General features: G+C 27.7%; 2 protein-coding genes across 4 annotated transcripts in view; one reads left to right on the top strand and one right to left on the bottom strand.

Moving 5' to 3' along the window:
• LOC107442957 (mRNA capping enzyme) overlaps window positions 1-15,892 on the top strand; it is a 42,089-nt gene extending 26,197 nt beyond the window's left edge. For both annotated transcript variants that reach the window (XM_016056664.3, XM_071179047.1), the window contains 7 exons: window positions 3,983-4,054; window positions 6,373-6,537; window positions 7,134-7,205; window positions 9,799-9,899; window positions 10,889-10,955; window positions 13,172-13,295; window positions 13,790-15,892. In XM_016056664.3, the coding sequence (XP_015912150.1) occupies window positions 3,983-4,054; window positions 6,373-6,537; window positions 7,134-7,205; window positions 9,799-9,899; window positions 10,889-10,955; window positions 13,172-13,295; window positions 13,790-13,881 (693 nt within the window). In that variant the 3' untranslated portion in view covers window positions 13,882-15,892. The remainder of the gene's footprint in view (window positions 1-3,982; window positions 4,055-6,372; window positions 6,538-7,133; window positions 7,206-9,798; window positions 9,900-10,888; window positions 10,956-13,171; window positions 13,296-13,789) is intronic.
• Window positions 15,893-20,506: 4,614 nt separating this feature from the next.
• The window catches only part of LOC107442962 (uncharacterized), a 23,608-nt gene continuing 16,321 nt past the window's right edge, over window positions 20,507-27,793 (bottom strand). For both annotated transcript variants that reach the window (XM_016056674.4, XM_071179046.1), the window contains exons 6-7: window positions 23,287-23,376; window positions 20,507-20,700 (exon numbers count right to left, since the gene is read on the bottom strand). In XM_016056674.4, coding sequence (XP_015912160.2) covers window positions 23,287-23,376 — 90 coding nt within the window. In that variant the 3' untranslated portion in view covers window positions 20,507-20,700. The remainder of the gene's footprint in view (window positions 20,701-23,286; window positions 23,377-27,793) is intronic.

The raw sequence follows: 27,793 nt of genomic DNA, 5'->3' as shown, positions 1-27,793 counted from the left end.
CTCTCCTTATTTCTTGAAGAAATTTAAAAATTTTTTTTGGGGGGGTGATAAAATATTCACAGGTGGTGCTATTGCCAGTACTGCAGTATGTTGAGTGTTAATAATTTAGGTTGAGCCATGATGGCTCAGGAGATAGAGCATTCGCCTTCCAACGAGGTGTACAGGGTTTGAATTCTATCGATACGAATTCCGCATCCGGCTTGCACCGAGCGCAGTGCTAACGTAAAATATCTTCAGTGAGAGACAGATCTCGGGTTAGAGTCCCCTTGCTGTCAGGCTGACCTTTGGAGATTTTCGTGGTTCTCCTCTCCATGTAACGCAAATGTTGATTAGTTCCATCAAAAAGTCCTCCACGAAGACAAATTTCTCCCACTACTTAATCCAGGAGTTCCTTTGTCTTCTGGATTGGATACAATGTTACGGAGTTGAACATTAGTAGTTGTAAACTCAAAATTGTGCAAGCTGTTCAGAAATTGATTAAGTAATTATAAATAATGGTTTAAAAAAAATCTTCTTTAGATTAAGAATTATATACATATTTTTTACCTCACTAAATGTAAGGGCTCATATTATTTCTAATTTTGAATTTCTCTTTTTGACTTACATGACTATGTATGATAAATCAAAACTTTATTCGTAGCCTAAAAAATGTTGCTAGTAAAATCTCCATTATTTTATTTCTCCTGGTATGGAATAACCTATTGATTCAATTGTATTATGTCTTTTACATATTTTTGACGCCCGATGGCTGGTACCACAGGTCCTTGGTTCGATCATCAGGTCAGGCAAGGTGAACTCAGCCGTTCATCCTTTCAGTGGGTCAATAAAATGCCAAGCATGCTTTGGCACTAAACTCTGGGGTTCCGTATTCGGCTGACCACCCAACCATAACATCTGCTCTTGTACCCCAGAGCACAGAGTCACAAAAACTGAGATGGGCACAATAGGCCTTGGCCCTTTATGGGCTGTCACGCTGCTGAGTTTAGTTTTAATAATTGTTTTTCATAAATTGCAGTCAGATTGAGTATTGATCTTAATTTTAATGCTATTTATTCATGTCAATTATAACTTTTTTAAAAATATTTCCTGTAAATGATTTTTATTTTAATCAAAACCAATTACACTTGAAAATAGTTTCATGTTTTAAATTTTGTACACCTAGAAACCTTATTTTATAAATTTTTTTCCCATAGAATTTTTTTAGAGATTTTAGGTCAAATTGGCTGGATTTTTTTTTCACTAATAGAAATTACCTCTTTTAGGTTAATACATTTCTCATTAACCCTTGATTTTGCTAAATAATTTTGGTTACCCAAAATGTTTCTCCCTAATTTCTGAAGAGTTTAACGTGATTTTTTATACATCAAGTCTTTAAGACTATTAAATAATTTTATGAATCTTTTCTTACGACCCTAATAAGAATGAAATCGCCTGACATACTTAAAAGAATCATTCATTCCTGAAAAAGTTGATATGTAGGGTGCACAGAAGAGAATAACAGCCCATAACATTTGGAAGCTAATTTAATGAATCCAGAAGAAATTGATCGGTTGCAGTTACAGTAGACAGTATTTGTGTAGTGCATGGAGATTAAAGCAATCAGAAGCATTCAAAAAATTTATAGCTTGGGAGATGTATCAGATGAGGAAGATATGAAACAAAAAAATTTTAGTTAAAAACAAGGGGCACCAACTATTGTAATTTATCCTTAATTGTTATGCTTGCACAGTCAAGATTACTGTTTTATGCTTGAGTTATACACAATATGGTTTTTGAAAATTTCTGTAATATACTGTCTAAAATAAGTTTTTTCCCCCTTGACTGCCACCAATTATGAAATTTTGTTTGCAACTAGACTAATATTTTGTTCTACTCCTTAAACAATTATAAAAACAATAAGAGAAAAAAATCTCATCCTTCCCTTTTTCAAGCTATTTGGAAACTTTAACTTCTCTCCTTATAGAAGATAAATTTGAAATGTTGTGAGTAAAACTTTTTTGTTGTTCAAATGCAAGGTGATAAAAAGACTATTTCTTATTTAACCAATTAGAGCACTAAGTAATCAATTTAATTTCTTAATAAAGTATAAAATTTCAGTGTTGTATAACTTTTTAGTATTTTTATCTAAGTTTTACTTTTTTTATAGTAAATTCATTCACAATTTTATTAATATTATATATCTATTTAGAATTAAGTAGTATATAACAGTTGGGCTGAAAAGTTTGTAGGCTGACACATAGATGGCGCTACTATTATTAAACCCATATGATTTTTAGTTAGTTCTAGCCTTCGAAAGACACGTGTATAAATTTGACAGCTGTCGGACTATTAGTTTGAGAGATATAGTATTTTTAGTGAAGCAACTTTTGTTAGTTTAAAAACAATTGATAATAAGTAATTTTGTGTGTTGATAAAGCATTGCTTTTTAGCAAAAAAAGTACTGTTGAAGCCAGGGCTTGACTTGATAAACATTATTCGGACTCTGCACCAAGAAATCAACCGTTGAGAAGTGGTTTGCTAAGTTAAAACGAGGCGAAATGAACACCGACGACGATGCACGCACTGGAAGCCCCAAAGAGGCTGTTACCGATGAAAACATCAAAAAAGTCCGCAAAATAATTTTAGATTACAGTAAAGTGAAGTTGATCGAGATATCTGAGACTCTAAAGATATAAAAGGAATGTGTTGGACCTATCGTGAATGAATATTTGGCTATGCGAAAGCTCTATGCAAAGTGGGTGCCGCATGAGCTCACAATCGACCAAAAACAACAACGGATTGGTGATTCTGCGCTGTGTTTGAAGCTGTGTAATCTTAATAAACCCGCATTCAATATGTGACAATGGATGAAACTTGGCTCAATCATTTCTCATTGGAGTCCAATCGACAATCAGCGGAGAGTGAACTGCCCCCGTGATGAACCAACTCCAAAGCGTGGAAAGACGCAACAATCTGCTGGCAAAGTTATGGCATCAGTATTTTGGGATGCACATGGTATAATATCATCGTTTATCTTGAAAAGGGGAAAACCATAAACTCCGACTATTACATAGCATCATTGGAGCGTTTGAAGGACGAAATCGCAGAAAAGCGGCCCCATTTGAAGAAGAATAAAGTGCTATTTCATCAAGACAATGCACCGTGTCGCAAGTCAATGAAAACGATGGCAAAATTATCTGAATTGGGCTTCGAATTGCTTCCGCATCCACCGTATTCTCCAGATCTGGCCCCCAGCGACTTTTTCCTGTTCTCAGACCGCAAGAGAATGCTCACTGTAAAGAAATTTAGTGCCGTTGAAGAAGTAATTGCCGTAAACTGAGACCTATTTTGAGGCTAAAGACATATAGTGCTATAAAAATGGTATCGAAAAATTATATGACCGCTATAACCATTGTATCGCCCTTGAAGGCAACGATATTGGATAATAAAATCAAATTTTATCGAATTTTTTTTCTTTTCTATGTTAGCCTACGAACTTTTCAGCTCACCTGTTGCACCAAATATTGCTCTGATTTGAATTTTGAAAATGCTGACTGTGTATAATTCTGTGCAATTGCACCTCTTATTTCTGATTGTTAGTTTATAAAGTTAACACCTCTGGTATTGGGAGATGTGTTCGAAGTGGAAAATTTGTTTTTTTTTTCTAAGTGTAAAATCAAATGAAGAAGCATTGACATTGTTTAAAGTGACTGTTTTTTGAAGTAAATGCATGTTTTACATCTTGTAAAATGTCAGTATAGCAAAATTTTTAAAAACATTTGATGTTCGATTAAAATACTCGATTGTTGATTTCCCAGTTTCTTGATATCGTGAAATTTTTAGTGTCCCCTAAAGTGTGATATAAAAGTTGTTTTTTTTTTGTAATTACCTTTAGTTCATTGTTTAAGGTTGATGACACTTTACCTTCGGCCTGAAGGAAATTTTAAATAGTGTAATGAGTTGATATACTCAAAATGATGATTATATTTTTTTCAATTGTTAGGAAATGATAATTGACAAAGTGAATGGAGTAGATGTTCCAAGATACTTAGCCTATGATATTGTAAAGTTTGAGGTCAGTATATCGAACCAATTATTAAATTTCTTATACGCTTCATAAAATTTTTATTTTTTAAGAAATTTAATTTAAGAAACTATCTATTAGTTTCTTCACTTACATTTTTTTAAATTGTTAAATAATTATTTAAAAAGTTGTTTCATTTTAAACCTATATTTTTTATTTTTTTTATGGCTATTACTTGTATAATTTATTTGAAATGACAGCTTTTTAAAAATCAAGGGAATTAGTTAATTTAAAAATTGTATTTTCCTTTTTTCCCTTCAATTTATTTATTAGTGATTTCAATTATTATTAGCCCAATTAGTGATTTAACTAAATTTACTATCAATTTATATTTTATGCAAACTTTAGAATTTTTTGAAATTAAATGCTGTTGTTAATGAAATACCCTAATTCAAATAGTTTTTTTCTTTTGTCTACAATTCTAAAAGTTAAATAAGTTATTTGTTTTTAAGGTTTTTCATTTTATCGTTCCTGTCATATTATTAACTTAAATATCAATTTTTACAGTACTTTATTGTTGAAAATCTTATTTTAGAACAAGTTTTAATGTTTTAAATTTTTATTAAATTAGCATGTCAAATCAATTTTTTCCTCATCATTTTCAGTTTTTATTAGGTAGGTAGATGCCTTTAACAGAACTTAAGCTCATCAAATTTTCGGACAGAGTTACTGAAAACTAAAAAAGTGAAATAATCAACTTGATTCAAGAATTTAAAGTGACTCTAAAAATGTGAAGCATGCACTTTAACATCTAAGGATTCTTAAAGAAAATAGTTTTTATGTTACTCACCTTAGTAATCTTATGTATATATGTAAAAATATAGATAAAGAATGATCCTTTCTCCCTTTTCACGTACATTTTATTGAAGATTCACAATTAATAAAACCATACAAAATGGGCATCCTTTTCAAGGTTCTTCTAGTGTTAGATGTCAATGAGATTTAGTTTGAACTGCAAAGACAAGTTGATCCTACATATAAAGAGGATGTAATTTTGTACGAGCTTTACCGCAATTAAAGAAAAGGTGTCACTATTAAGTTTCTGGATTGAATTCTAATAACTTCTGAAAGTATGAGAATCATAAACCTTTTTTATATGTTTTGAAGTACCTGATGGAACGCACTTCCCTACTTTGCCCTAAAAGTTTAAAAAACAATTTTAATGTCCTTTATATTGGATAGTTCCGATGTTATTTAAATGTCCTAAATATTTTTAAGCCTTGTTCCTTCAGAAAATTATTCACTTTTTAAGATGAATCATTCATTATATTTTTCAGACAGATCCCTTGCAGATATTTTGTTGGAATTTTGCAGATTTTTTGTTCTCAAGGTCAAAGACATCAAGAGAATGCCATACCAGTGGAGAAATTTTATGTCACAAATTTTCTTTCACCTGTTTTGCTAATTTAAGATTTAAAGGAAAAATAAAATGAATCAGGGATACATAGATTAAGCCGGAAAGTTTCAGATGCTAAAAAAAAAATTTTTTTTTTGAAATATCAGAATGCGAGCAAATTATTGGAATAGAACTTCTCCATTAGCTAATCCTAAATTATCTTCTCATAATTTATTTTCATTTTGACATTTTAAAAATTTCTTTTTAGTAATTGAAACCTCATGGCTTACTCTAGGTTTGTCTGAATTCCCTTTTTTTTATTATATAAATTTTAAATTAGTAACAGAGGTTAAACTGAATTTGCGACGGAACTCCGTGGTATGGAGTCCTTTTAAGAATGCCAGAATTTATAAGCAGGCTTAAAAAGGACTCGAAAAAATATTTCTGAAACTTTTATAGTTTAGTGCAGAAGTGCATCATATCAGGTGGAGATAACATTAAGTATAATATTTTCAGGTATGCAATTTATGTAATATTTTTACGAATTAATAGATCAGTCCAGAAAATTAATAGCCCCTCTTGTATTTAATGCAAAAATTGAATGTTTTTGAGCAGTTGTTTTTATTTCTTTTAGCATTTCGGCCCAGAAATTGCCTCCATTAAAGCATGTAGAGTTATTTTACTGGTGTATTGTTTTTTCCTACACTACATAATTGTAACATTCAGTCCACAATTTGTTTGTATAAACAATGAAAGTTGAATATCTTCTTCAAAATAAAATAATTGAAAATAAATTATTGTTTCTTATATTTTATTGCTTTCCTTAGCATTAAAAAATTGTTTTTGCTAGATTATTTATTTATTAATTTACATATGTTTTTTTTCTTCCCTTTCTGTATAGCATCTAAAATTAAAAAAATTTTTCTTCATTTAAAATTTTAATTTAGAGTTTTTTTTTTAAAATAATTTTTAGAATGTAGATGTTGGTAAGACTGATTTTGATCGCAGACTACTTTGTATCAACAAAGAAATTGTGAGCACTCGAACTGCTGCATTTCAAGAAGGCAGACTGGATCGCACGAAAGAGCCTTTTAGCGTTAGAGCAAAACAGTTTTGGGATGTCACTATGGCAAGACAGGTTAGGATTCATCATTTGTTATTGTGTTGAGTGTTAATTTCGTTTTAAATTTATCTTCTTGAAGTGATTGCTAAATCTTTTTAAGTTTTCATTATCTATTTGTATTGAGTTAATATGAACCTGGGTCAGTTAATCGTATTTCAGTCATAAACATATTTTCTTGAATCTTGAATCCATATTGAAAATTGTAATAAATAAGCTAATTGTTATTGTTGATCATAAGACATTTTAAATCTGCATGTAATTAGATGCCTGGCAAATGTGAGGACCATGGTAATTTATTTTATGGTGGTCCTAGTAATTGTTTATTGCAAGCACTTTAGTATAACGAGCTTTTTTTTTTCTTTCTTTATGGTCTCGTACACTATAGCTGAATTATTACAGTTTATTAAAATTAAGAGAAGATTTTAAAAAATATATATATTTTGGAATACGATTCTTTCATGTCTTCCTAAAAATATGCCAAAAAGTGAAATTAATTGGTCTAAACTTTTGACACTTCTCCCATCCTTATTTTATACTATATAACTTTATCTAGATCCTTATATTAACTATAAATATTATATTATTTTCTTGATTGAATCTGGTATTTATAGCTTTTAGGAGAAAAGTTTAGCAGAGAAATGTCGCATGAAGTCGATGGGCTTATATTTCAACCACTTCTAGACGTAAGTTTTTCTCTGTCGATTTATAATTTTTTTTTTTTGCATTCTTATGGCGTGTATTTTGCATTGTTAAAATTTGCATGACTTTTTTATGTGATTGTATTAGCTCTCAATCCAGAAGAGCTCTATTAATATGGAAAAAACATGAAGAAATATAGTTTTATGAAATGTATTGGTCTTGTGTTCATATGTAGCAGCATTTATCAAGTGAATCAGCTGCACTATCTTTAACAATCCAAATTTGTCTCAGAGTCAGACAGATATTATTGTTGTAAAAATTCAGATAAATCTAATAAACATGTAGCAAAATTTGCAAATATAGAGTATTTATACATAAAAATGTTTAGTTTAAGTTTAGGCATGTTTTAAGAAAGGAGTCCCAACAATTTTGCACCATTTGTTTGTTTGCCTCTTAAAATAAAAGGAAAACAAAGATGGAAAATAATCTGCAGTTGCTGTAATAATAAGCTACCATGATGGAGGGTTTCTGCTACTGAGTATTTAAAGCTAAACTCAGTGGTTTGACAGCCCGTAGAGGGCCGAGGCCTACTGTGCCCATCTCAGTTTCTTTACTTTTGAGCGCTATTGTGCAAGAGTAGATGCTCTGGTTAGGTGGTTAGCCCAACACTTAGCTTCCGAGCATGCTCTGTACACATTTTATTGACTCACCGAAGGGATGAAAGACTGAGTCAACCTTAAGCCTCTCGAGAATCCAAGCAAGGACCTGTGCGACGACAGTGCAAAGCTCTACCATCCACTCAACCATTGGGTATTACTAAGAATAATTTTTTTTAAAAATATTTCTTTTAATTAATATTTGTAGTTCAGAATATTTATTTTCTAAATATATCTGCACTACTTTATGTATAAAATATCATTTTAAATGGTGAGAAAAATTTTAAACTATTCTCTCACACAATTGCATCTCCTTTAAGTAACTTAGTGCCACCTAAAAATCAACACAAAACCTTACTCTGTCTCATAATTACTTTTCTTGTTTTAGAAATCTACTCCTGAAATTTTAAAATATCTTATTTTTGCTTTCCAGTGTCTAAAATATTAATAAAAACTAATTAAAACCATCTGAGTGCAGCATTTGCAATCAAAATGCAATATGTTTGCAGTACTTGTTTCTACTCATACTCTTTTCAAGTCAATACAGTTGCATTTGTATTCGTAAATGTTTAAAAATTTAACTGTCATATGATAAATGTTTTAACCTGCATAACCATAATATAATTATATGAAACATATAATGAACAGAATAGTACCATCTCTCAAGAAAATTGGTAGTGATGTTAAAAAATAAGCGACAAAACTGGAAAATGTAGAATTAACTCTCGATACCTTTAAAATGAAAAAGCATTAATAATTCTAAATTTTCAAAGTTAAGAAAAAAGTAACTTTTTTATAGCTGAAGTGCATCCTATTAGCATTAAATCTTCTATTGAAGTGAAAATGTTTATTTTTCTTAACATTTTGGTTGGTTTAATTTTTAGATCTTTCTAATAATTTTATTAATCCGAATAACCAACTGAGCATTTCACATTTGGGTAAGTTTATATAGAAATTTCTCTTCAGTACGCAATTCTCAGCAATAATGGAAAAGTAATTTTTATTTTAGCAAAAGGGGAAAAAAAAAGAAAAGCATAGGTGTTGCAAACACTCTTTTCACCTTGTTAAAGGTGCTGCATTATACAGTTATTTCAAATAATTTTTACTGCTCATTAAAGTAGCATAAATAATGAATGTTTACTATCTTAAATGAATCTAAGAGAAAAAAATTTTTTTGTATACATGAGTTTTTGTAACAGGAAAAAAACAGTAATAAAGAGAAAAAAAGGTAATTTTTTTAGAAAAAGGAAAAGAGATTTGTTTGTTAAAAATATCCGGAAAACAGATGTTTCTTGAAAACGAACATCCGATTATGGAACTTTGTTACTGTATTAAAAAAACTTCAGATACCCAAAACATCAGACTTTTTGGGCAAGTGAATATTAATAGAAGGAAAAAAAATATTGTACAATGAGTTGCAGCTAATTTTTTAGTAGATTATATTGTGCAGCATTGTTCATTAATTTATATTACAGGTTAAATAATGAGTTATTATATTTTAATTATGTAGAACATAGTATATAAAGAGGAGTAAATAAGCTAGTATTATATTTCAGCTATATGGTAATTTATTTTTTAAAAAATTTCCATAAAAGCATTACAAAAAAAATGCATTTAAAGTTAGTATAAACTTTAAATAAATATGTGCATCACACATGATAAGCACATTTGGATGTACTTTACATTCAAATATAAGTAACTTAATTTTTGTAATTTGAATGAATTTCAGTGTAACCTTCAAAAAGATTTTTTTTTATTTGTCACTGTATGTTTTTTAGTTGCCCTTATTTTAGTTCATTTAATGCATGACAATGTACTTCAATGTATTGAAAAAAAATTTCCTTTTAATTTAAGAAAATGATGCGTAACTAACACTGCCAACTTAGTTCTTCATATTTCCTAGACCACAACTAACAAAATGATTTGTAATTCTGTATTATGTATTGTTATCTGTCGTTGTAATTGTTATTAAATTTTTCAGCCTTATACTTGTGGTCGATGTCCTGACGTTTTAAAATGGAAACCATCCAACCTAAACAGTGTAGATTTCAAACTAATAATTCAAACTCGTACTGGCTTAGGGTAAGATAATATATCATGCATTTGTATTTGATACTATATGGTATTACAATGTAATATATTTTTTGAAATGATGATTTTGAATAATTTTCTTAATTTAATTGTTAATTAATTTTTTTTAAATTGCTAATTAATTTTCTTAATTTAATTCCAATATTTTGAGAAAAGTTGTAAACTGAATCAGTGACTTACTATCCAAAGGAAAATAATTTTTCTTTCATATTTTTTTATTAATATTTAAGACAGCTAAATTCAGAAGCTTTGTTGGTTGTGCATACTTGAACATAAGAAAAAAAAAAGTAGTTTTAACTTTTAAGCTAAGGACTACTATTGTGTTAATATATTCATTTATGTAACTGTATTTTGTTAAAATAAATAAATAAAAGTAACAAAAATAAGTATCAATATTTTATTTTTAATATAAGAATCATAAATAAGGCTGGGATGATTGTATTTCGGGTTTTTCGTATCATCTCTCCAGGTCTAGAAACTGTGCTTTCACGTTTCTCAAGACCATTGATTAACGAACTTCCGCGAATCAAAACTTATAATCCAATGAAATTTTTTCTACAATCTAAAATTTAAAGTAAGAATTAAGCTCTAAAATTTAAATTTGGGAACATTCGCTAATTTATCGAGATGGTTTCTTACACATAACTCATCTGGATTTTTTTTTTCTTCAAAAATGCATTATAGCAATCTTCATAAATCTAATATCGAGATTCATATTCACACGATTTTAAAATCCAATATCGTGATTCTTGTAAGAACTAAGTTTTTTCTTAAATTAGTTACTATAAAAATGTGATATTTTTTATTGGTAGGTAGTTGAAGAAATTATGTTAAATGTGAATGGTATATAAATTGATATCTTGTTATCGAGTTTTTGTGCATTTAAATTTTCTGGGTTTTCACTTTGTTTCAATCACCCCTGATAAAATTTTTATCAATGATTTCATAGTTTCCTTATCTCATTATTTTATTTGTTACAGACTTCTGCCTACAAAAGTTGGTTACTTATATGTAGGAGGTAAAAATGAACCATTTGCTGAAATTAAGGTAGGAATCTTATCATTATTTTTTACCTCTGGTTTCTTTTTTAATATAAACTGTAGATTAAAAAGATGTATTTTTTCCTTTTTTATTCTAACTCATTCTTATTACTAAATTTTAAATTCTTCATATTTCTACTACTTAATCACATCAGAAAATTTTTTATTAATTAGATGCATCATTGATACTGCTAATAATAGATTTATGAATTATTTTTATTGAACCCTGTGTAAGGCAAAAAAAAAATTAATTCTAAACTTGAGTCGAGAGCCACATATGAATTGTTTTTGTATGCACATCCCAAATGAAGCTAGCTGCTTTATCTTAATGTTTTGTTTTTTTTTAAATTTTTTAAGTGGTTTATTAAAATTTTTATAGTTAAAAAGATAATTTTATTGCTTTATATTAATGTTAGAAATAAGTAGGGCACTTTTACTGCACCTGATAAATAATAAATTTAATACATTACTAGACTTATTTTAGGAACTGAGCAAATTCAATTATTTATTTGTTGCATAAAATTTTCATATTTGGCAGATATGTCATAAGACTACATGAGTTAAAGGTTTTTAACAGCTTTATGTAATCTTTAAATCTGATCTGTCCAAATTAATTAAGTAAACTTATACAAGTAATTCTTTTAACATAGCAATATTTTTTTAACCAGTCAAGTTTTTGTTGCAATCTATTATTCGTTTTACTATTAATTTATAAAGTCTACTATTAATTTGCCTGCTTAAGAAATTGTCATTAAAAAAAAATGTTCCTCAAGATTATTTTTGCTTTGATTTTTTAACATTTATTTTAATATTTAAAATGTGTGAAATGTACAAATATTTTATTGACTGTATAAATTAGTATTTTAATGTACAAATGACCAGAATAATTTATGTCGAAGTTACTATTTTCGTTTGTGTCGCGATCTCTTGGAACTTAATTTTTATTATTTAATTATATGAAGATTGTCTAAACATAGAGTAGAAGATCTTTATAACACTAACTACCTTGAAATGCAAAGCTTTTTGTTTTTTTAATAGAACATCTCTTAACTCACCTACTGAATATGTCGACAATATTAGTCTGGAACAGATCAGTCTTAAAATGCTTTTAAATAGTTTTTAAATACAAATACTTAAATTTTCCAGAGTATTAAAACTAATGACAAACAAATGTATCAATTTTGGTTTGATTAGCTTTTGAAATTGTAACCTACAAAAAGCATGCGAAAAGTTTAGAGTTCTTGCTTAGTTACTTGAACAGTAATTTTCACTGTTTACATTTGGCTCATGAAGAATTGTGTTTTATATAATTTCATTATATAGATCTTCCATTGTATTAAAAATATATTAAAAGTACAAATTATTTATTAAATGTATAAATTAGTATTTATATGCGCAAATAATAAAAAATATTTTTGTGCCCAAGTTACTATTTTTGTATTTGTTCCGATCTTTCCAGGTGCATTGAACTTATAATTTAGTCCTGCGGTGCAGATTGTATAAATCAGGGGTGATAGTGACATAAAGGGAAAAACCCCTGAAAATTTTATGCGCAAAAACTTGATATCAATCTACATTTTCATATTTAACATAATTTTTTAAACTGAGATTTATGATTAAATTAACTACCAAAAAATTTAGAATGCGTGAATACAAATCACGAGAATGGATTTTAAACTTGCGTTAATACAAATCGTGAAATAGGATTTTAAAAACCCATGAATATAAATGACCTTATTGATTTTAAAAACACGTAAATACAAGCTGCGACATTTGTTTTTTGAATCACGTGAATGAAAATAGTGATGTACGATCTTTAAATTGTGTAACTTTAAAATCAGGTATATACTAAACTTGTGTGAATGAGAGTCGCGATATCAGCAGATTCCGGTGCAGTTCCAAATATCCAAAACGGCGATAATCTGTCAAACCAAAGGAATCAAATCGGTGGATCTCCGCCAATTGGTGAAAGAATCATGTATGCGCAAGTGTCTCGTTAATGGGATTTAGCGTTAGGGATTCTTTTCATAATTTAAATTTCAGATTGCGGAATTGTGTAAAAAATTTCTTTGGATTATAAGCTTTTAATTCGGGAAATTCCATGCATCTGAATATTATTGGTTCGTAAATCACATCTAGTTTATTTTACTCGGATTACAATCACCCCTGATAAATATAGCAATAAAATTCTGTTATTTATGACACAACTTATGATATGTTTAGGTTACAAAGGCACTGAAAAACATGGACAAAAAAATTATTGAATGTAAATATGAAAACAATCAGTGGGTGTTTATGAGAGAAAGAACTGATAAGTCTTTTCCTAATGGCTTCAATACAGCAATAGGTAAGTACTCTCAAAAATATTTGTTATGTTCACTTAAATATAGTTATTGTCCAGCCATCACGAGATGAGCTATCACTTAGTCTAAACAAGAAGAGAGTGTCCTCAATCATTTAGATTTTTTTTTAAAAATCTGCTTGTTTATTGTTAAATTTAGATTTTTTCAAAATAAGTATACACATATAATTGTTATACTCACTAAAGCATGCAGTTTAAAAATAAAATTTGAATTCTCGTCCGATTGCTGCTAATTAAACCACTGTAACATGCAACTTAGTGAAGTGAGAGGGCCAAATCTCATATGACACCAGTAATGGTGAATGAAATGAAGAAGAATTTGATGTGAGAGGACGTAATTCTCAGATGTCATAAAAATTCATTGTCATCCAGAGTTTTAATTGAAAGGTGTGGAAACTCAATTTGGAGGATGATTTTTATGAGTGTTATTTGATTTGTTATTTAAATCCTAAAAAAATGTATTATTATTTTCCCCCCAGGTGTTTGTGAAAGCATAAGAAATCCTGTAACAAAAGAAATGCTATTTGAAACTATTGATGTGTATCGCTGGAGGCCTCCTCCTACTAAATAATTCAGCTGATAATGTGTATATATAGCATGCTTTATAAATAAAAGAGGTAAATGCTTCCATGAAAAAGGATATTCAACCTATATTCTAAATATTAAATTGTTTTTTTTTTTAAAATTATAATTCATAAACACTTATAATTTTTATAAAATATAATATCACTGATTTTGAGGCTTTCTTTGAAACGTAGAATTATTAGAAAAATGTGTTAAACGATCATATAATTGATTTATTTATATGTATATAAAATTATCATTTTTTTCTATACTTTTGAAAATTATCCAAACTCAGTGAATTATTTTTACTTTATCTATGACTCATTTTTGTCTTATTAACATCAAGTAAAAATTTGAGAATTACATTGCTTTTAGTGAGTGCAGTTTCACGGGGCATAATTTTTCATAGTGCCCTCGAGGCTTAATGTCCCTTATTATATATGCAGAGCGTAGAGATTTAAGTTATATTGCAGAGTAAAGATACTTGGAAATCTGACATTGAGACATGGTTAGAGAGGTGCTAAAAATATACACATCATGCAATAACTCAGTTCATATCTTTTTAAAAAAATGAAAACTGAAAATTTGATTGAGTGATAAAAACATGCTCATTTTCAAAATTTTTCTTATTGCAGAATTTAAATTTTGATTTTACTGTAACATATAAATACTGATGTAAAAATTTTATTCTTCGATTGAGACAGTATTACAATTTAACAAACTACATACTAATTAAGTTTTCCTGTGCATTTGATTTAAAGGTTCACTTTTGATATGCTAAATGTAGCATTTTAAATTGGAAAACAAAAATTTGTATTTTCATGTTTATGAATGTTGGAATTTAACAACAAAAAAATTTTTTTTGAAAATAAGTTATTACCTCTAATAATTTTACTATACAATATTTTTTTGCTAATGGCATTAGCAAAACATTTGTAACGACCTCCCGGAAACCTGAAAATTACAATGACTTGAAAAATTAAGGAAATGAAATTGAATAAAGCAGGTGTTTGTAATCCAGTTTTAAAGTTCACTAACAGGGCGATGTTAATAAGAAAACTATGAAATATTTTTTTCAAAATAATAACTTTTTACATCAACAACATTGCACCATTAGAAGACACGAATTAACAGCAGTGTTTACAACTATTTAAGTTATATGGTCTGACTGCAGCAAAAATGCTTTTTAATTTTTGCAGTTCCATTTGTTTACGAATTTGCAAGTAATTTCTGATCTTGATGAGAATAAATAATCTTATTTCTTAAACAGAATGCAGCAAATTGTTCATTTCTGTACCTTCCATTTTTCTTTAATAGATTTTTCAATCTGTGTATAATTTTTCGGCAGAAACCTGTTGCTACCTACTTTGTTTTAAATATGTAACGAATTCATTGTGTACTGAAGTTACGTTGGCTTTGAAATTGATGTGTTGCTCACCATTTATATGCAAAAAAAGCTGCAAGGTTTTTATTATTCTATAAACAGAGGGATCTCACTATTTAATAATTAGGCCCTGAAAAACATGTCACAGGAAAATCTGAATTTATAAAAACATAGCTAAAAAATTGTGTGGTTTGAACTTAAATGTTTTTTTAAAAAATTTATATCCTTTCTCACTTGTGTGTCATGTTTTCTAGAGGAATGTTTTTTTTTTTTTCCCCTTTGTGGAAAGCACATATGCTAAACAATTTATGACTCCTCATTTAGGAAAGTTTTGTAAGGGTAGTTATTGTTATCCTTCTGATTATTATAGATTTTCATAACGAGTATATTCAGATGGCACAAAGTATAATTGGGTTATAAACATTGTTAAAATATTTTTCTGTGTTATTTATTTTACCATTGTTAGCATTTTGATTCGTTGAATAATAGAAATGAGCGTATAAAATGTTATTCCATTGATTTGATGTTATTGTACATAAATGAAGTATGGTTGTAAAGTATTCTACACTCTCATTTAATTTTTCATTTTGTCATGTTTTAAAAATGTATTTTAAATAAAAAGCTGTTTTTTAGATGTTTCACTTGTTTTTATTCAAATTTTTGGTTAACACTGAGTTTTCTTTTTAAATAATTTATATTTTTCCACATTTTGATCCTTTTGGCCGGCCGCCCACTGAAGAAGCGAGAGGGAGGTGAAAAACCCCCAGTTTGACTCTCGCCTCTCCACCAAACGGGTTTTTAGGGGGTGAGCTGAAAAATGACTGCACATTGAGGAAGTGTCCGCCTCCTCCTCAACGAAGGCATTGATTCCGCAGATATTTGTGTAAACTGGAGTCAAAAGATGTTTTTTTGCTAGCAATATATATATATGCATGCTTAGCGATATAGAAAATATATTAACAAAGTCTAAATTAACTGGAGAAAAAGGTTTTTTTCATTCTCAGATGACGAAAAGCTATTTTAATTAATTAAATTGAAATGTTTAAAAAAAATTCTGAACAATTTTAGGAAGAAAATCACTTTTAAAAATGAGAAAATGAACAGCTTTTCTTTTTTTCCTTTAAAAAAAAAAAGAACGGTTTATTTATTCTTGAAACTGATTGCTAATTTCTTAACAGTTCTCATTTCTTAACAGTTTTTTAAGAATGATTCTTGGTGTACAGAATTGTTCTTCAAAGTTTGTGTTCCATGTAATTTAATTTACTGTGAAAATTGCACATTATAATTAGCAATACTAATGGAAAAGTCTTCATAGATATTATTAACCAAATACTATAATTTAAAAATATTTTTAAAAAACTTCATCAAAAAATAACTTTAGAAGTGAAAAAGAGCGTCTTTTTAATAATGTGATTAATCAGCTTTGAAAAATAATTTTTGATAGCATAATTTATGCCTGTAATATTAATGAAGAACAATTTTGTGCACTTAAAATTGTTCAATGAGCATTTTTTAAAGTTTTTATTCAGTATACTACAAGTTTATTTTTATTTGCTAAATAATATTTATTTTTATTTGCTAAATAATGCTTATTTTTTATTCTCTAGAATATTATCCAAGAGAAAATTACGGAGAATTTTACATCCCTACTGAAATTATTTAATATAGAGAAAAATATTATCACTCTCTTCCATTAATGGATTTTGTTAAAGACTTATATAAAACTATTAATTTATTATTCGATTAACACTGTAGTTGAATTTTTTTTGCACATAACCTCAACAAAAAAGGGAAGAATTTTTTTATCTTTTTGGTAAATAGATACAAAACTAGTACAGATCCTATTTAAACTTCAAATTCTCAGTGGAAAATAATTAAATTAATTAATTCACAAGAAATTATTACATTAAAATCCATAACATTACATTTATAACTAATATTGTTAATTCAATTCAGGACCGTCAATCAAAGCGCGATCAGGATCGCGCGAAGAGGAGGCAAGATTTTACGGGAGGCGAAAATAGGGTCGAACCTATTTGAAAGGTTTGTGGGAGTTTTTAGCCTCCTGGAGGGAAAAAACTTTTCACTCCCTCAATGTGTGCTTGCTAGTAGAAAACTATGAGAAACAAATTTACCCCACCTTCTGTATTCCTCTCGCTTCCCGCCTGCCTTAATTTCTTATCTGCAGTCACCTCACTCTGTAGTTTGCAAAAAAGCTGAACTCAGCTTGAGGGTAAAATTTCGGAAGCACGTATTTCAGCTATTATTTATATGAATTGAATTTTTTTCAAAGAATATTCAATAACCTCACTTAAAGTTATGAATAAAAATTTAGGAAATGAATCTTATACAGGAGTGTGACTCGTTTAAAAAAAAAAAAGATTTATTTAAGCTAGTGTAACATTTAATTCATTAAAGTACATTGTAGATAGAGGCTAAAATTCCAACTTTTACGAACTGGCTTTCAGTAGTCAGAAGTACAATAACACAGAAATACATATAGTTAAAGTTTACAAAATTTGAATTAGGGCAACTTTTAAGGTGTATATTCTACTTATTCTATATAGGTATACAATATTAATAAAGTTATGTATGAATTTACTGTATTAAATTTAAAAAAAAGTAACTCTTACATAGATACAAAAAATTACAAGTTATACAACACTGAAATTTTATATTTCCTTACGAAATTAAATTAATTGAAATCAATAGTTTTTGGTTAAATTAGAAATAGCCCTTATTGGCTTTTTATCATTTTGCATTTGAAACACTAAACATTTTTGCTCACAGCATTTTAGATTTATGTTCTTTAGCTCTTCTACGAGGAGAGAAGTTAAAGTTTCAGAATAGTTTTGAAGGTGGGAAAATGAGTAGAATTGTTTAAGGAGTAGAAAAAAATTATCGTAGATTAATTGCGAACAACAAAATTTCGCAATTTTTGTTAAGAGAAAACAGATTATTATGGTATTCTTCTTAAAAACCTTCCATTTTTACTACTTAACTGTAATCTTGACTATGAAATAGTGATAGTTACAGATAAATTATAATATCTGGCATCACTATAAAGTGTGGAAAAACATACTTCAAATAAAAATTAGAATTATTGGTTAGTTGCTTCAAAGTTTTGTTATTTAATGAACTCCTTATTGGACTCAATTCTTACTAAGATGCAATCTGAAGTATATTATTCTTGAGTTTAATATTAAATTAATGTAACAATCTGGAGTTTAATATTCTATTATGCTTCTTAGTCACAACAGTCTTTAATGTTAATTAAAGAGTTTGTTATTTTGAATGCAGACAAAACATTTAAAAAATAATTTCTAAATGATCCCTCAATACAATCACTTTATAAATTCTGTAATTGTTAATTGGTTTAAAATCATATTAAACAGTAAGGAGATCAAAAATTTTGAAATGACATTATCATACAAGATTTGAATTTTGAAAATTTCATTTTCAAAAATAAAAATTTTAATAGTTGGAAAGTTCTAATAGAATTTCAGGATTGTAAATTAAATTCTAGTACTTCCTTTGTATTTAGTCAAAGAACCTAAAATTTCTTAAACAACAAATCAGTTAAATTCCTTTAGTGTAGTTTGTTTACAGCCCCAAGTGAAATAAGTTTCTGAAGATTTAAAAATAGTTGAGTCTTATTTTTAAATAAAATGAGTAGTGCAATACATAATGTTACTGCTTGATATCTTTNAGATATACTAAAAAAAAAAGTAATCCCCATTATCTTGTAAACACCTATTTACATACAAATAAATAGTTAGAATGTCTATTCTGGATATTTCACAACGAAACTAAGAAAGGGTTTAAAAATAAAAGACCGCGTACCCAGAATCACTTTTCGAAACTAATGCTTATATTGTTCAGTTTTGCTAAGGGAAGGATGGGATAGCTTAACTGACCCTCTATCATATATCACTGTCACTGTACCAATTCACTCCTCCCTCAAAGCGACACCCCCAAAGGGTGACTATTACAACTCTGATTTTGCCAATTCCGGTTTCTTATCTGGGTATCGCGTCCTCTTAATTAAAGAGTTTGTTATTTTGAATGCAGACAAAACATTTAAAAAATAATTTCTAAATGATCCCTCAATACAATCACTTTATAAATTCTGTGATTGTTAATTGGTTTAAAATCATATTAAACAGTAAGGAGATCAAAAATTTTGAAATGACATTATCATACAAGATTTGAATTTTGAAAATTTCATTTTCAAAAATAAAAATTTTAATAGTTGGAAAGTTCTAATAGAATTTCAGGATTGTAAATTAAATTCTAGTACTTCCTTTGTATTTAGTCAAAGAACCTAAAATTTCTTAAACAACAAATCAGTTAAATTCCTTTAGTGTAGTTTGTTTACAGCCCCAAGTGAAATAAGTTTCTGAAGATTTAAAAATAGTTGAGTCTTATTTTTAAATAAAATGAGTAGTGCAATACATAATGTTACTGCTTGATATCTTTGAAAAGTAAGATTTTTAAAGGAAGTTTTGTTTATAAAAATAGATTTTGCAATAAAATTACAATTTTATAATGTAATCTAATACACAATTTTAATTTAAAAACTCAAAGGATGGAAGCCTAAAAAAAAAAAAAAAGGAATTCTCTAGAAAAGTATCACATCTGTACTTTCGAAGGAAATAAGATTTTATGGAAAAAATAAAAATGTGTTTTTCTACTAATGCTGTTTTTCTTTGGTCCCAATTTCTCGTCAAAATTGTTTTTTAAGCAATGACTGTTAAATTATATTTCTGATTCGTCATTGCTATCAAAAGGTATTGCATTCCTTTTCTTGCAAAAACTTTTTCAAACATTCCTGTCATGTCATTCAAAAATGTCATTCCTGACATTTCTGCCTACAATGTAATAATCTGTGTAGATTAAAGTAGTCTACTCTAAATACATACTTTAAAATCAAAATGGTTGTTCATAATAAAAAAAAAAGTGGTAAATATGTCTATTTCACTTTTTTTAAGCATTGCTATTACGATTTTCATTTTAAATATAGGTATTTGTTAATCTGCTAATTTTACTATATTTCTTCTACTAGAGTTGAATATAGTTTTACAATTTCTAAATAGATCAACTGAATAATAAAAGGCTTTGAAACAATGTCATTATTTCATTTTTCACTTATTAAACAGTTATCATTGTTATAATAAACAGTTTTTTTAAAAATAGTAAATTTTTAAGAACAGCAGCATCTTAAATTCTGAAGAAAAAAAAGAGTAACTTTTTCTTGCTAAATAATTTATTTTATTCTGAATCTAAAAATACATTTGTAAAAGTTTATTTAAAAACTTAGAAATATATAAAAATGCTTTATTAAATGTACATAAAAAATACACATATAAATTTATGTATTTGGGGTAAACAATAAAAATATTCTTCACTTTTCTTCTCAACTCTTCTCAGCAAACAATACTTCTGGAAATCAATATATATTTCAATATACACAATCAATTGTTTAGTACAATAGAGATCTATTAGTAATCAGATAACTATAGCATAGAAAATAATATTGTATTAGAGTTTTTTAAACACATTTAAATATAATGCATCATTTTTTTTCTACTTCATTATTAAAAAAAATGTTTTTTGTTCCAGTTTTATCAATACTTTTAGGTGTTAGCATACTGGTTAGAATTTGAATTGGTATTTACAAACAATTATTTTTGTCTAAAACCACATTTATGTACAACTACATAAACAGTAGAAAACCGAAATAATAAAATATTTTGCTTATTGTTGATTCTTAGAAAATATTCTTGTACATGAAATCATTTTGATCTATTTAAATGTGATTTGGTTAAAATTTTTTGCTAAAATGCACATTTTAAGTGCAAAATTAGTTTTTGAGCTGTAAGAATGCAATCAGAATATCAATCATGAATTTTACTAACAAAATATTTTTTCATTTCGTGAAAGGATTACTTTTTAAAGCTTAGTGAAAGATTCAGTTAAGTTATTCAGAATTTTGTGAAGATTCTTCTTCCCCTTTTTTTTCTTCTTAAAATTAAATTTTTTGTGATGCAGTCATATTCTACTTCTAGGTCTTTGTTTCATAATTTGTAAATACCAAATTATGTGTAATTTCTTTTTGAGATTTAAGGAAGGCTACCATCAAATATATTTTGCAGAATGCACCAATTGTTTGTGTGGCAGCATGAAAGAACTTTATATAAGCTAAGACGAAACAATCTGATTTCTAGCCAACAATACTAGAGCACTGTCTCGTATTGTAATAGGTTGCGAAACATTTGTAAAAATGTTCTGGAACCTTTTAAAAACTATAATTTTTGGCACAAGATGGCATTGCATATCCATAGGATTTGAGATACATGTAGATTTGACCTTCTACTTGAAATGAGAGGTACACGATTCTTCACATGCATGTGGTTTATAATTGAATCAATGAATTTGAATACCGGCCATCTCCAACAAAACTAATTTTCAGGAGAGACAAAAAAACTGAATAGTTAAGCACGAGCTAGATATACAGAGAGCTTTTTTTAATTGCAAAAAATATAATATAACAGTGGCAAACGACAAGTATGGCAAATGCCTTGTTTTGTTTCAAAAAGGCTCAAAATTGATCAACATCAACTTTTTTTTCCTTACTTAGAAATGTTAGTTTTTTTTTTAAATATTTTTTATTTATTTATTTTCTTAAAGTTAGGGTAGGATTTTTGAAAAAAAAAAGCATACAACGTTTGAAAGAAAGACCAGAATTCAGAGAATCCATGATCCCCAGATACATCTTTATTTTATTTATTTTCCCACAACAAGCAAAGGTACAAGATAAACAATTTGTTCCTTCTCTTCATATCACATTGCGTGGATGTAGTCATTCTAAATGGGCAATTATGCAGTGAGGGAACGGATGGAACCCCTTCAAACAGAGATAACTCTTTGGTAATGACCAGAGGACATAGAAATGTGAAAACCATGGGGTGTCTCAGTTTAGTCAAGACTGATTATTCTGCAGTAAAATGCTTGCAAATCTTCAATTTTATCAGGGGTTCTTAGAAATTCGTTTTTCGAATCTGTTGAATAGATTTCAAATAGAACCCCTATTGTAAATTACCTTCCACAACAAAAGATTTTTACCATTTATGGTGGGAGCCTCCTCCACAAAACTGTGAAATAGGAAGAGCCTCTGCCTCACTCGACAACTAATTTGAAGCAATGGCACGATTTAATAATGAATACACCCAACTATATTGAAAAAATAAAAACAGACGTAAGTATGAGTTGTTAGGTGCTCAAGTTCATATAAAAAAAAAATCTGCTCGTTTTAGTCGTTTTTTCAAAATTTAATTCAAAAAATCAAATATTTAAAGTCTATTTCGGAGTTTTATAATCCAGATCAGATTGTTACAGCTTCTGGGCTTTTATAGTTGATTCAACTATTTAAATGAGCAACGTGTACTACAAGAATTTTCTTTGTTGATAGTAAGTAATTATTTCCTAAATATTTTAATAAATGCATTATACTTAATTTATTAGTTCATGTTCTATGCAATCATTATATTTTATAAAAATGGAGTTTATACGCAGGGATGCCATTTGCTCCGCTATCTCCAAAATATTTTATCAAGACTTTCCATAACAACTCGGGCATGAAGTTTTGTAATCTTTCTTCTGTATCTTTTTTTCCCAATTTACTTCAGATTGCAATTTTCTTTCTTCCAAAGGTTAAACTCGGTGATCCCTTCTTGCTTTTTCAAAATCAAGCAGACTAGAACAGATTTTTCTTCCAAAATACAATTTTTTTTCAAAATCAATAAGCTTTTTCAATTAGACACAAGAAACTTTAATTTTCACGAGCAAATATTATTAAAATTATTAGAACAACAGTTGCGATGGGGCTATTAAAACAAAGGAAGAGATACGAGAAAATGAAAGAAGCAAGAATGATGTATTGAGGTCTTAGTGTATTATCATCCTTAAAATAGTCTATCTGCTAACAATTATTTAATTTTAGTTCTTAATATAAATTTAGCAATATACTTAAGTTTTTTGTTGAGCTAGAAGATTCTTTAATCTTCTATTTTCTTCAATTAAGTCCTCAAAAGCTCTCTGTAATTCACTACAGCAAACCTAAAAATAAACAGATAGTTTAAAATTAACTTTTAACATCACATTTTCAGTTAATGATGATCCAGATTGGTTTCACTATTAAAACAAACAGTGAAAGCTAATCTGGATCTAATTACCAGTTTGTACTTTTCCCTTATAGCATATAAATAAAGTGCAATACTAACACAGCTGAAAAACATAAAATAAAAGCATCTTACAGATAATGATGAAACCAAAACATTTTAGTTAGATTTCATAGTCAACAAACAGCTACTGCTAGCATGCCATTTAATATGTGAAAAGTTAGTATATTACAATATGAATTGAAAAAAAAAAATAATAATAATAAATTAATTAATTAATTAAAGACAATAAAAAAAGATAACTACTACAATTAAGGTTGGTAAGTTTTTGACAGTTTTATCTGGTTTTAACCATCATGTTAAAAACAACCCCTTTTGTAAATTGTCCAAAATCATGGTCTAGAATATCATAATCTTTTACAAATATTAAATAATTATAACTAAAAATATGTAAAATTGTAATTAATCCAGTCCTTGATTTATATACTTATTGTTAAAAATTCAAAAACAATCTTATATATATATGTAAAAACATATTTAACAATCATCTTGTTCATTATGTGTAAAATTAATTTGAATTTATTATTTTTATAATTCTTCCTGAAACAAGCAATAACAAAACACTAGTTTTGTAAAGATGATTCTTCAGTTTTGAATGAATAAGACTGTAAAGAATATAATTTGTTCAGCCAAATATAAAATTGGTCAAATAGTTTCTGAGTTAAAGTTGTATATTTAAAATTTGATTTCACAAGCACTATTCCATCAATATTGTTGTAGTTTTATATTTTGCCATACATAAAATTACATTCTTTATAGTGATGTAAAGAATTGTATAACCTACTCCATATAATCTTTTGACTAATATTAAATAAAATAATAAATAACTAAAAATTGTTTTTTGCACTGAATAATCTTTGGATAAACGAATTTTATAATTGTGTGCAAAAGCTTTTCAAAACAACACTTAAAAATTTGTTCAGGCATCATGAAATAAGCAATTAATAAAATTAACATTTAAGTTATTAAAGTGTTGACTGCTCTTCTGGCATAACTATTGGGAGCCTATTTCCCAGATTGCGGCTTTGCCCTTCCCACATTTTGTGAGTTAGGAATCATAATTCGTCAAAAAAAAGGGTACAAGGAAAGTACATTTTTGTACATTCAAGGAAAATACATTTTTGTGTCTGATCTCGTAATTTAAAACTGCTCGTCTGCACTAATTAATTAGCATATTTAAAGTGAGTCTTCCCAACCTTTCAGATTGAGTCTTAGTACATGAAAATGCAATCAGATCAAAAGTTATTTAGGGTTGTTCTGTTTTTGTTTTAGTTCACTGTACGTATATAAGCATTAGCAACAAATATGGAGAATCGAAAAGAGTTTAAGATGTTGAAATCATACAAATATTGGCAACCAGCTTAGTTTTACTAAAGCCAAAAAAAAAAAAAAAAAAAAAAAAAAAAAAAAAAAAAAAAAAAAAAAAAAAANAAAAAAAATTCATGAATTGTGGCACAAAAAAATTAATATCAGTATTTAGATTTATAACAATTAACAACTCTTAATCTGTTAAATAAACTGATCAGTTTTAATATATCAAGTAATATTGATCTTAAATTATAAATAGTATAGTATCGTTTGGGGAAAAAAAGCAGTTATTAGTTCATTAAAATTTTGATTACATTTATCGCAGATAATTTAACATTAATCAAAATAGTGTAAATATTGTAAATGGTTTGATTTCTTATTAAAAAAAAACCTTATGACATTAGAGTTCCTAATATCTAACTCTTAGTTAGAGAGTTACGACTACAGCTTCAAAATTGTCTGAAACAGCTGGGTTGCAAAAGAGAAAGATAATGGAATGGTTACCACATTTGGCACCATTTCTCCACAATCTCTTTTTCTTCTTACGAGATTAAACTTTCACAGTAATTTTTATTGATTTTTTTTTTTTTTTAAGAATCATGTGATATTTAGGTCAAAGATATGTTAAAAATGAATAGCATTTTAATTAAAACAGTAAATTCTTGATAACTTTACAAAAATTAAATTGGTATGTTTTTTTAAAATTATTTTTATTCAGGATGGCCACTCAAATCAGATTTCAAATTTCCCTGATTTTTCCAGATAAAAATCTTAAAATTTCCAGGTCTGTATTTTTTTCTCTTTCTTATAAAATGTAGGATGTGTACAAGAAAAGTATCGATATTATAAAATATTTTATTCAAAATGTTACTTTTTTAACATATCTTGAAAAAATAAATTCTTTTGACAATTTGGCAAGATTTTGTTTATTTTTAATTTTATTTTTTAATGTTTGGGTACAACATTCATTTTTAAAAAATTAAGACATGTGGAGAAAATAATATATTTAGCTTGTAGAATATATAGTTTTTATTGATTAAAATTTTTTTAATGTGTTATTTTAAGTAGTTTTTGCTCAAAGTGTACCTATCAAATGGCAAAAACAGAATGACCAATAAAACCGTTGCAAGTGATTATAGATCAATAAATGTTTATAATTACAATGGCTCCCAAAAGTGTTTGTTCACTTATAACTTTTATTGAAATAGGAAATAAAAAGTCATTAATTAAAATGAATATTTCAGAATGGGTATTTGATAATAAGATGTATAATCTATTCTTAGCAAAATTGCATGTAACATTTTAGTTCAATATTTAGTAAATCAAAGAAAAAGTTCATTTTTAAGATATCAATAATCAAATAGTAACAAAAATTTAACCCCATGAAAGACATTCTACACTTAAATGTTTTTGGATTTTAGAATTAGAATTATCGTCAATTGCTTTATTTTTTTTATTTAATTATTTTTCATTAATTTTTTTATTTATTTACATTTGCAATTTAGTAACAAACTTATGATAGCAAAATTATATTTTACCTTTTGCATGCTGATTCCTGTAATATTTTATTTTATCATTTAAAAGCGGCTCGTGGTCGTAATAAAACAATAGACCAGATTTGAAAGTTGATTATTTGTCATCATAAGAGATAAATCAGTAATGAATATTGCTAAATTAGTTTACTGTGTGCTATTGCACTGTAATATGTGATAAAATGCTTAAAAGAAGGACTTCATATCAAAGATTAAAATTATAAAATTTGAGGAAAAACTCATAAACTCACAATTGAGTGTTGTAAAAGTTTCTGTACAATTTAATAAAAAATATTCTGCTCAAGTTTCACCCGACAAAAAAAAAAAGAAAAAAAAAAAAAAAAAAGCTAATANAAAAAAAAAAAAAAAATAGTTACATTTATTGGCAAACTTTTGAAAGCTATTGTAGATGCGAAAGGAAACTCGACTAAATGTTAATTGAACGAAAATTAGAATATTTACTAATAGGCGGAGAAATTTTTGAAAGTGTACAATGACTTTTGTGGGATAAAGTTTTCTTTACTTTAATAATTTGATGATAGATTTCTTAAAAATAAACTTTTGCTAAGAATCGAATATATTTTTTACTATTAAATATCCATTTTGAAATATTCATTTCAATTAATGGATAGTCTTATTTCATTTTTAAAACACGTATAAGTACGAAAATCAATGTTTGATATTACAACCGCAAAAACGAATCACGACATAGGATTTTAAGCTCGCGCGAATACGAATAGCTATATAGAGTTTTAAAAGCTCGTAAATATAAATCGCTATATTGGAATTTTAAATCTCGTAAATAAGAATCGTAATGTACGATATTTAAATCGCCTGAATAAGAATCGCAACGTTCAACGTTCCTGATTTAAAAATCAGGTAAATACGAGAATCGATGTTTCATAATAAAATCGCGATTTTAAAAATGCATAAATACAAAACGCGATATTGGATTTTTAAATTTCGTAACTAAGAATCATAATATACGATGTTTAAACAGCGTAAATAAGAATCGCATTGCGCAACTTTTAAATCAGGTAAACACGAAAATCGATGATTGATATTAAAATCGTGAGAGACTGGACTTGGGATTTCTAAAAGGCTTGTTTGTATTGTTTTTGTTTAGACATAATAAATAAAAATTTACAAGATTAATTGAATGAGCAAATAAATATTTTCACCCCAAATCCACCTCTATTATTTTATTTATTTATTTATTTTTTCGTTTGCTTTCACGCCAGACAACAGGGTCATGACGTCTGAATTGCAAAAATACGAGCTATCCGGCGGACGAATAAAAATACGGAAAATCTTATTTTCTGTGAAGAGAAAATAGCTAAAATAAGTAAAAATACGGAAGGGTGGGTTAGCAGCTAGGATGTAGTTTGAATTTTTTGTTTATCTTTGAAAATCGTAAATAAATATGATTATTTTATTTTAACGATTGAATTTTTT

The sequence above is a fragment of the Parasteatoda tepidariorum genome, chromosome 3, assembly GCF_043381705.1.
Source record: "Parasteatoda tepidariorum isolate YZ-2023 chromosome 3, CAS_Ptep_4.0, whole genome shotgun sequence".
NCBI classification, from domain to species: Eukaryota; Metazoa; Arthropoda; class Arachnida; order Araneae; family Theridiidae; genus Parasteatoda; species Parasteatoda tepidariorum.
Note: the sequence above shows the minus strand (reverse complement) of the source record. Positions and strands in the feature narration are given on the sequence as shown.